This window comes from Rhinolophus sinicus, linkage group LG06 (genome assembly GCF_036562045.2).
Source record: "Rhinolophus sinicus isolate RSC01 linkage group LG06, ASM3656204v1, whole genome shotgun sequence".
Taxonomy (NCBI): Eukaryota; Metazoa; Chordata; class Mammalia; order Chiroptera; family Rhinolophidae; genus Rhinolophus; species Rhinolophus sinicus.
The window spans coordinates 14362281-14372756 of record NC_133756.1 but is presented as its reverse complement, the minus strand read 5'-3'; the positions used below and the strand labels follow the sequence as shown (position 1 = coordinate 14372756).

General features: G+C 54.8%; 1 protein-coding gene across 1 annotated transcript; it reads left to right on the top strand.

Annotated features, from left to right (window-relative positions):
* The first annotated feature begins 7257 nt into the window (after nucleotides 1-7257).
* GUCA2A (guanylate cyclase activator 2A) lies at nucleotides 7258-9360 on the top strand. The gene is made up of 3 exons (XM_019737118.2): nucleotides 7258-7400; nucleotides 8448-8643; nucleotides 9105-9360. Exons 1-3 carry the CDS (start codon nucleotides 7326-7328, stop codon nucleotides 9167-9169), a joined length of 336 nt encoding a protein of 111 aa, XP_019592677.1. The 5' UTR covers nucleotides 7258-7325; the 3' UTR covers nucleotides 9170-9360.
* The last annotated feature ends 1116 nt before the right edge of the window (nucleotides 9361-10476 follow it).

Below are 10476 nucleotides of genomic sequence, written 5' to 3'. Positions count from 1 at the left end.
AGGCCACCAGAGGGCGAACAACTGCCAGCTGTGTGCCTTTCCTTGGTTGGCAGGTTTCCTTTATCATTGGGGCCATGCTCTCCCCCAGCCCCCAGGGCTGGGTACTCCTAAAGACAGGTAGGGACCCCAATGGCCAGCCCTCAGAATCTTCTGAATCAGAGCTTGCTGGAAAGAGCCAAGAAGCCCCTCTAGTTCTCAGCAATAAGCATACTGGTGGGGCCCACCCCAGAGCTGCCCCTGAACCTGCTGCCCCAGCCCAGCCCTCCTCACGCCCCCTGCCGCCCTACTCCACGATTAGGGTGGGGAAGGTCACTCCACCATCAACCCCAAACTCGAGTCTCCTGAGGTGCTGTTTTTCTGGGGCCAGTTGATGCTGACATTGTTTAGGCAGGTGTGGAGAGGTCTGGCCAGGCCAGCCACACACCTCATCACTGGAAGCCTACCCTTGACCCCGCAATCCTGCTTCTGAGCCTGAGCAGGTCTTGGTGTCCCTACATATGCACAAACTCCTGCAGCCATCACAAACATGGTTGTTGCCACCATTTGCGAGGCCCTCTGCCCAACACTTGACAGCCATTATCTCAGTACTCCCAAGTGTCTTATGAGCTTGGTGTCATCAACTCCCTTTTACTGTGGCTGTTGCCGCTCAGAGAGGGGAAGTCGTTTGCCCCAGGTCACAGCCAGTGAGGGTGGTGAGAGGATGGGAACCAGATCTGCCTTACTCCGGTCTGCTCTTCCCACTGAGGCGTATGGACTCTTCCAGAACACTCCCCAGTTGCCCTTGACCTCCCTCAGGGCCAGTCACCACACCCCATCCCACCCCACCCCAGCAAGGCCCGAGCTGATGTCACTGTGGGTGAATGACGCCCCTCACCATGCAGCCCCCAAAAGGTCAGAGAGGCAACTTCCTCTGCTAGACAATGGCAATAAAGACATCCGAGGACACTTCCCACCCTTCCCATGCCTGAGTGATATTCACAGGCAGAGGCTTTCCTGGGAACAGTCCTCTGGTTCTGTGTGAGTGTGAGCGTGTAAGCTGTTTGATCTGTGGCGTCAGTATTTGTGAGTCCTATAGCTGGGTTACCGTAACAGTAACTGCAGGCGGTTGTATGACTGTCTGATTTTGCCCATGAAACTTGGTGTATGTGTGAGACTATATGTGAGCGAGTCCTTCAATGTGTGTGCTTGTGTAACCATGCGTCCGTGGCTGGGTGTGTGATTGTATAGCCTGTGTGATTGTGGCTGTGTGTCTTGTGTATCTGTACATGCTCATAATTGGCAGAGAGCAGCGAAAGCATGCGGCTCGGAGGAAGGGAGATGGCTTCTCATGCCAGCTCTGGTTCCCTCCTCCCTTCTGTACCATCTTAGCCATTCTGGCTGCCCCAGGGCCCATGTCCCAGGAGACACACACTTGCTGGGTTAGGCCCCATGAGCCCCACGCAAATGAGTTCTTCCCCTTTTCCATCACATCCCTGCCTTGCCCCCGTCATAGCTACTGTAGCCCTTTGAGCTGGATCCTGATCTGTCTACACCCGCTTCTGCCGCCATGCAGCCCCTACCCTGCCCACCCACAGCTTCGTGGCCAGGCCAGCAGCTCACAATGGACCAGAACAATATATGAGGCAATGGAAAGAACACAGACTCTGGAGTCAGAAGAACCTAGAATTTCATCTGGGCAAGACATTGCCCTCTCTGATTCTCAGTTTCCTCGTCTGTAAAATGGGGGTGAAATGCCTTATCTCAGATGTTGATGAGACCATTTATGAGGTGGTGAGCTGTCAGAAAGCAGCCAGCGTGGGACCTGGCATATCTGAGTTCCCAGGACTGGTCTTCCCATCCCTGTCCACCTCCCTCCCTCTCTTTAATTCCACATGCCATCTGTTGCCATGTTGCCAAGGCTAGTTGATTCTCCTGCACGCCCACCATCCTTCCAATCACCCCCTGCCCTCCCAGAGCGCTGCCAGAGGCAGAATGCACCCCTTCTCTCCCGGACTAGGACAGCAGCCATACCTACACCATCCACACTCAACACCAAGTACCATGGTGCTCTTTCTAAATCACAGCCTTTCTCGTGGTATTTCCTGCTCTGAAACCTCCCATGGCTTCCCACTGTCACCAGGTTAAGGACAAACGCCTTAGCCTGGTATTGAAAGCCACCTCTGTCTGCTTACCTACAGTACCTCTTGACACTCTCTGCTTCCGCCCCATCCTTCGTCCCTTCCCCTCTGTACTTCCTGCAGCCAGGCCTTCCCCCTACAGTCCCCATCTCTGTGGGTCCAAATCGTCCCATCGATCAAGGCCCAATTCAAACGCCACCTCCGCCTTGTCTGCCAAGCATTCTGGGACTTGGCTCTGGGGACCCTCTCTCATGGCCCCTAGTATGCTCCGCGCAGAGCCCCATGGGGAGCTCTCGTTCTGTCCTCCTCCAGCCTGTGGGCTCTGGGGCACTCAGAGGGCGCTCCAGCTGTGTCCCTTTCTTTCCCTGACAGCCTTGGGGTGTGGGAGGTTGTCTCTGCTGCCAATGCCCAGAGCAGGCTGAGTCGGGGAGGAGGATGCAGCTGCTGCCTCGCTGTGTGGGGAGCAGATGGTGAGTGGAGCTCCTCCACCGCCTCATCCTGGGATGTGAGATGACACTGCTGAGCAAACAGCCAGACACACCCTCTGTCCACTCCCCAGCTGCCCCCGGGCACAAGGGAAAGAGCCTGTCCACAGGGCCTGGGGGAGGTGAGGGAGCCCTGCACCCCAGCCGGGCCTCGGGCTCAGGCCAATAGACTTCAAATTCCAGCCATCCACTTCCTATGTGATGTTGGGCGCACTCTTCTGACAGCCTCACTTTCTTCCCCCATAAAATGGGCCCATTGGCCCACCTCACGGGTCGGCCTCACTGGCTGCTCCTTTCTTCTGCCCCTTCACTAACAGTAGGAGTCTGGGGTCAGGAAGGCTGGGCCGGAGGTATGGACCGAGGAGAAGCTTTTCTTTGGCATTTGTGAGAACTGGCTTCTGTGCTGGAATTTAAGGCGTTATGTCCACAGCTGCCACCAAATCCACTTGGCAATGAGTCTGAAAACTCGTACCTTCTTCTGGGTGAAGGTAGTCCCATGCTTGTGTCCACCCTTACCCTCTCTGTTGGCTGGGTGCCCTTGTTGCAGTGCACTCCCAATACAACTGTACATGGCACCGCTGTGCGTACCCTGGGAAAGTTGTGATTTCTTATCCTCTCTCTGGACCTCTGAGCTTCAGTTTACCCATCTATAAAATGGGGTTCTACAGTTATTTCTTATGTATTCCCAGAGCTGTTACGTGGTTTACGTACATTACAATGTCTTCCTCAGGCTGTTCTGGGCTTTCAGAGGAACCAGAGAGTGTTACAGCCCCTAGGATGTGTTTACAAGCAGGATGGGGAGGCTGTGAAATATGGGCCACACCCTCTTCAAGGTCACACACATCAGTATGGGAGTCTCTAGACTCCTATTTGGGCTTTGTTCCAGGTCTTGCCTAAAGGGGTCAGCTGAGACTTCTGGCCTGCAGGGAAGCCTAGCCGGGCCTGGGAGGACGGGGCTTTAGTGGATGAGTACTGGAAGCAGGTTGAGACTGCCCAAACCTAAGAGTTAAACAACCTCTGGGCCATACAGCACAGCATTGCGTCCTCACCAAGACCAGAGGGTGGCCCGACAGCATGGGGGCCTCCGCAGCTTCTGGGAGTGGGGTGAGAGGTGGCTGGCCTGTAGGGCCAGGGTTGGTTTCCACACCCATAAAGCACTTAGCTCAGAGCGAGCGCTCGCTAAACATTCACTACTCTTGTTAAAGTTATGATTATTACAAATACCACAACCTTCCTGAGCCGCTGAGGGCTCAGGCCTTGTGTGAGTTCTGCGGCCACGAGAGGAAGACACAGCTCTGCTTTCAGAGGCTCGCAGGAGAGCTGGCAAGAAGAGAGCTGGTAAGTTTCCTAAGGGGCCAGTGTAGGAGGCTGATGGAGCCCAGAGGAGGTGGAGACGGTCATCACCCCGGCTTGTTAGGTCTGGGCGTCCGTAAGGAAATGTCTAGATAATCTGAAATTCACAATGTACTTGTTGTTGTCTCCATTTTTTAGATGCTGAAACCGAGGCTGGGAAAGGGCTGCCTGGCTCCAAAGCCAGAGCTTTCTCACCTACAGCTCCCAGGTCTGGGCCCTTTCTTCTCGCCGCCTCCTGGGAGTCCTGGTTGAAGGGTGAGCAGGAGCCCATCCACGAAGGGACTTGAATCCAGGGTTTCTTCTGAAGGTTCTGGGCAGCCATGATGGGTTTTCGGATGGGGAGGCAGATGGTAGGGATGGCATAGCCTGGGAAGCTATGGAAAAGTGACAGTTTGCTAGAAGAGGTGGTCTTGGAGGTGCGAAGCCCCAACAATCCCAGAACCACCTGCTACCCATAAAGAATGTTGAAAGGTGTGGGGGTGCTGGGGACCAATGCCTCAGGACTCAGGTGTGGGCCTGGGGGCAAGGAAACTTGAATTACTGGGAGGACCCCAAGACCCAGTGCCCAGCAGCTTCAATGCAGAGGAGGGGGCGGGGCCTGAATTCACACCTGGGTCCAGGCTGGGCTGGGGAACTGGGGAGGCAAGGGAAGGGGAGTTGTTTCCATTTCCCAGGGTGGACGTCAGAGGTAGGGTTGGGTAGGGCAGTGCTCAAAGGCCACTTCCTCTTTCCCACAGTATGGAGCTGTCATTCCCACACCCTCCCACCCATGTCACCCCTGCCTTTTACCATGAAGCCCAGACTAGGGCGCTCAGGAAGAAAGAGTCTTCAGGAACCAAAGCCCCTGACTACTGCCAGCCCTGCTATGCCTTAGGAGGGGAAGGACTGAAAAAGCCGACCAAAAGCAGGGCTCCTTCAGCCCACAGGGGTCTCACCCCAACCCCCCCTTAATACGAAACCAATCTGAACCCAGCTTGAGCCCCACACTTAGTCCCGGATCCAAACCTCGTCATACAGCCAACCCACCACACCTCCAACTTCGTCTGCAGACTCAACTCAACCTCAACCCTACCAAGGAACCCTAACCTAACCCCAAACTAGCTTCCACATCAGCTACAATCCCCACAGCAACCCAATCCTCACCCCAGTTCTAAACCTAACCCTAACACCTGCCCCAACCTCAGCTCCATTCTAACCCTAACCCACACCTCAACTTGAATCTTAACTTGAACTCCCATCACTAACTACTACGTCATCTTCTCTAATTTAACCCCAATTCCAACCCGTAACCTAAGGCTGATCTTAACCCAGATTTCACCCTAATCCTGCTCAGTTTCATCCAATCCCAATCCCCACCCTGGCACCCCCTCAGCTGCATTCCTGATCTGTGCCTGGTGCTCAGCTTCATCACAATCGAAATGATTTCTACCCTTATGCGTGTCTCAAGCCTTCCCTTCAACCCAGACTCTTCATAATTCTAATGTTCCCCACCCCCTCCTTGACCCTTCCCTGGGCCCACTCCCACCCAGCTCTCAGCTAGCAGAGGCCACCATGTGGCTGGACTGGATGTGTAAACCTCAGTGTAAACACACACACACACACACACACCCCTCACATGCACATACACACACACAGAAAAGGGAGGACATCCTGTCTAGCTCTGAGGGTGGTCTGGGGGGGCAGATAGAACAAGCGTTTCCTGCCCCTCCCTTGGGCCAGACCCCTTTGTAGTTCCCTCTCCATCAGGCTCTGCTCCCTCCAATTCCTTCTGCAGTATTGACTCTTCTCACCCAGGGATTTCCACTCCCAGTCCTTTCCTTGGCCGCTCTCCTGGCTTCTGGCCAGGTTTGTTTATAGATTAGACCCATGGAGCTCCCAGGGCATCACTTCCTCCCCGTCCTGGGGGCCCTGCTCACAACAGAGCACAATGAACACACACTGTGCCAGGTCACAGTCCTCGTGGGGTCAGAGTCTAGAGGGGCCAAGACACACACCCAGGTAATCCCACCCGATAAGATCCCAGCAGGGGAAGGTGCCTGCTTCTATGGCGACTAAGAAACGTGACTTAGTGGGGGATGCAGTGGGGTTTATTTATCTGGGCCTTGAAGTAGGAGTAGGAGTTCACCTAGTGACGAGGAAGGAAAAGTCTTCCAGGCATGTTCAAAGGTAGGGAAGCCTGTTCAACATGGGTTGGGAGGTGAGCCTGGCAGGAAAGGCCAGGGTGGCGGAGGTTAGGCTGGGCTGGTTAGGGGAGGCAGAGCAGCAGGGAGGGCACACCTGGGGGGATGGTCGGCAGGCAGACACACAGAACTGAGGAGAGGAGGTGAGGGGAGCAGGGGGCAAGGGAATTGGGAGGGAGAGGGAAGGCGTTCATTCCAGGACAATCTGAGGCTGAAGGACAGGCTGGACAGTGGTATCAGCACAGGATGAGGACAGCCTGTGGCTCAGACGGGCAGGTCACTGGAGAGGCCAATGGGGACGAGAAGCAGATGCTGCTATTAATACAAATCATAACAAATGGCCCTTTAAGGAATGGTTTCTGTGTGTCAGGCATTGAGCAAAGCAGTATTATAACCACACGTAATCCTCAAAATAACCCCACGAGGCAGGTAGTATTACTATTGGTTCCCACAGAGGACACGATGGAAACTGAGGCTCAGAGGGGAAACAATTTGCCCAAGTTCACACACATGAAATTGGTCTTGTGGGATGGTAGAGCTGAGTCCTGCCTCAAAGTCATAGGCCATACCTAGTGCCTGCTTTGGTCTGTAGCCTTATCTCTCAACATTTGAAGCCCCCTTTGCAAGGCCCTCCTTCCCTCAGGCCAAATTACTCACATTTCCCTGAATATTTCAGGCCTAGCTCACCTGCTGACTGTCCCAAATGTAGCATCTTCTTCAGGACATGGCCGCTGCCCCCACCCCCTTCTCTATGAAAATGTCCATCTGTTCTCCAGGACTTGGCACCGGCATGACCACCTTTGGGAAACCTTCCTGAACTGCCCTGCCCCTGGACTGGGTAAGGTGACCCTTCCATTTCTCACCACCGTCCCCACCCACTCCCCTAATCACGCTGCATTGCCGCTGTCTAGGCCCCCTCCTCGAGGGCTGGGCTGCCTGGCCAGAGCAGTAAGTGTTTTTGGTTGGTGAATGAATGCAGGACACAGCTGGCTGTGGGTCAGAGTGGGTGCGGGGAGGGCAGGGATCTGTTATCTGCCAGGGCTATCTTGAGTCTTATCTGATGAGGTCTAATTTGACAGGCAAGCAGGTAAGATGCTGGGTTACTCAGTAACCATGCCGTCTATAAAAGTCCCACTGTTCTTGGAGTGGCATCCGGAACCAGCCACTCCTCTCTCTAGGGCACCGCTGCCATGAACACCTTCCTGCTCGCCACACTGTGCCTCCTGGGGACCTGGGCAGCCCTGGCAGAGGGCGTCACTGTGCAGGTAAGTCTCGTCCCTACCCTGGTCCAACTGTTTGTCTGTTCCCAGTACCCAGGGCCCATGCCCTGATACAGGACCCTGTCTTTGGGGCTGGAGTTGGCGTGTGTGTCTAAGGCTTGGCTCTTCTTCAGGGACACCCTTCTCAGACCTGCCTCATACCCTTCCCCTTCGAACTTGGGAGGGAAAGAACACCAAGTAGGGAGAAGAAAAGTAGCCATTTGGGAAAGCAGGTGATTAGCTGTGGGCCCGGCTCCCCCAGGACCTCACTGCAGCCCCCGATCACCCTGGGAAGAAGGGATTATTAGTCCCATTTTTCAGAGGAGGAAAACTGAACCCCAGAGAGGTTCTGGAAGTGGTTGTGGGCATGTGGTTGGGAAGTAAGGAGCTGGATTCAATTCCAGACCTTACTGGTCCTCAGTCCTGTACCCAGCCAGAGCTCACACGGACGTCCTGCAGGTCCTGATGGAGCGATGTGCCCCCTGGGTGGGTGCCAGGGTCAGGCCAGTATGGCACCCAGCAGGGGCCGCTTTCTATCACAGCCCAGCTCCGCTCTGGGAGGCCTTTTATTGCTTTTCAAACATCAACCAGGCTGCAGGCTCGAGTAGGGACCAAGTGATCAGCCAGCAGCACTGTCAGGCAGGGGCAGAGACAGCCTGGGAGTGGCTACATGGAGCCACGGTACCTGGGTCCTGGGGCCGCTCTATGCCTCTCCCTAAAAGTCAGCACAATGGCTCCTACATATCGAGCACCTATTATGTCCCTGACACCTCACAGCCATTTTCTCCATTCCTCACATAACATGCAGAACCTAAGGCTTCCAGAATGTGAAGTCCTGTCCATGGTCACAAAGCCAAACCAGGATTCAAGCCCAGTGTCCGGCTGTAAGGCCTGAGCTCTAACCACCTCATATTGCCCAGCAGTGGAGCATGTGGTTCCCAGAGGCCACAAACACGGCTTGAGCCACTGGGGCTGCAGAGGGCCCAGTCCTGGGGGAAACAGTCAAAAAGCAGGCTGCACCCTGGCCTCATGCTCTGCACATGTCTCTCTCAGGATGGGAAGTTCTCCTTTCCTCTGGAGTCAGTGAAGAAGCTCAAGGACCTCCAGCAGTTCCAGGAACCCCGAATTTGGAGTCACAGGAAGTTTGGTGGACCCATGGTTCCCACCCTCTGCAGACATTCTAAGTTTCCGGGAGAACTCAAGCCTCTCTGCAAGGAGCCCAACGCCCACGAGATCCTCCAGAGGCTGCGTGAGTAGCCCCCTCTCTGATGGGTGGGGCATGGGGATTCCTTGATGGGTGGCACTTGAGGGAGAGATGTGCTCTGGTTGGTGGGATTCAAAGGCGGGACTCTGCTCTGATTTGTGAAATTAAGAGGGCTCTGCTCTGATTGGTGGGTCCTATGAAGCCCTCTGCGGTAATTAGTTCTCAGTTGTAATTGATGATGCTTACTTTAGGAAGGTCCTTGCGTTGCGTCCTGGTTTGTCCAGTCTTAGCTGTCGCTCTTTTCTGGGTAGAATTTCTGCTCTGATTGGCTGGCTTGAGTGGTACCTGCATCTGGTTTGGGGCGGAAAGCCCAGCTGGTCGGAGAGAACAGGTCTGGGTTTCTCCTGGGGGCTGAGTGGCGAACGTCCAAGCTCTGGCTCAAGGAAGGGTGGGGTCTTGGGGGTGGGGGAAGCTGGCTCTCACGGGGCCCCATCTTTTCTATCCAGAGGCCATCGCTGAGGACCCAAACACCTGTGAGCTCTGTGCGTATGCCGCCTGTGCAGGATGCTAGGACCGCAGGGGCTCGCTGCCTTCTGCCTCTTCCCTGCAGAATGCTCCCAGTCCTGGCAGCTCCATCTACCTTGCCCCCTCAATGGTGGATTGAGGAGAGAACAACCTGGGGAGGCCCAGCTCCTGACTCCATCTGAGCTGCTGGGTGCTTCTCAAGACCTACTCCAACCTTCAGCTAATAAACCAGATTCCAGAGTACTCCCCGTGTTGCTTTCATTTATTCCTTCATCTCAGTCTACGCATCATCCAGCTCTACGGATGCCTACCCTGCCCTAGAACGTTCAGGATTTAGTATGCCAAGTGCAAGGGCCCCACTCCCCTGCTAAGCTACAGTCACCCCATGGAGGCACTGAGGGACCTGAATCTTAGACCACCAATGGGGGAGGTGAACCTCTGCTTTTCTTTCACATCTCCTGGGGTCACCAAAGTCACTAAACCACATGTGAGCACAAAAATCACAGGGGCTATGAGATTGACTCCCAAGCTCTAGACTATTCAAGGTGCCTCAGGATCTGGCCCCACTGACCACGTCAGCCTTGCCTCCTGCCCTCCCACCGGGCCTACGCCTCAAACCACAGCTCTTAGCGTTTTCTCTGCTCCTCTCACCACTGCCCTGCTCTTCTCCCCACACTCCTTCTGGTCAGGTAGATTCCCACTCAGACGCCCTGCTCCACTCCCATGGCCTCTCCTTAGAAGCCTCAGAAGACTCTTCCTGGGAGGGTCTTCCTGCTCCCGCTCTGTCCTGGGTGCTCCCTGGACGCTTTGATCACTTACACCCTTGCACAGCTCTGGTCACCCTGAAGGGTAATGGCTTCTGTGCTGGGGGAGTCTCTCTGCCCTTCACGGTGGGTGAGGCCACTACATGCATGATTGCATGAGAAGATAACAGAGCAGGGGAAAGAAAGAGCTGCACAGTTCCAGTCCCAGGTCTTCATGCACTGCGTGATGTTAGGAAGGTCATTTCCCGTCTATGTCTTAGACTCCTCTGTAAAACTGGGATAGTAATAGTACTTGCCTCCTAGGCTAGGTGAAATGATGCAAGTAAATGTGTATGTAAAGTTCAGGCCATAAGAGAATTAAATAAGTGGTCAAAGCAAATAAACCAAAGAAAGGGGAAGTAGGGTGAAGCTGAGAATGGTTTAGACAGGGTTATAGAGGTGAGGTGTGGAAGACCCATCAGGAAAGGTGGAGGGAATGAGGAAAGAGGAGGCATCCAGGATACTTCTTGGGGAATGGGGTGGAGGGGAAGTGTCACAGGGTGGCTCAAGCAGAATGGGCTGCAGAATTCAGAGGGGGAGGTGTCCTCAG

Coding starts and splice junctions, on each gene's coding strand:
- GUCA2A (XM_019737118.2), top strand. CDS start 7,326: ATGAACACCTTCCTGCTCGCCACACTGTGCCTCCTGGGGACCTGGGCA. Junction 7,401..8,447: donor CAGAGGGCGTCACTGTGCAG/GTAAGTCTCGTC, acceptor TGTCTCTCTCAG/GATGGGAAGTTCTCCTTTCC. Junction 8,644..9,104: donor CGAGATCCTCCAGAGGCTGC/GTGAGTAGCCCC, acceptor TTTTCTATCCAG/AGGCCATCGCTGAGGACCCA.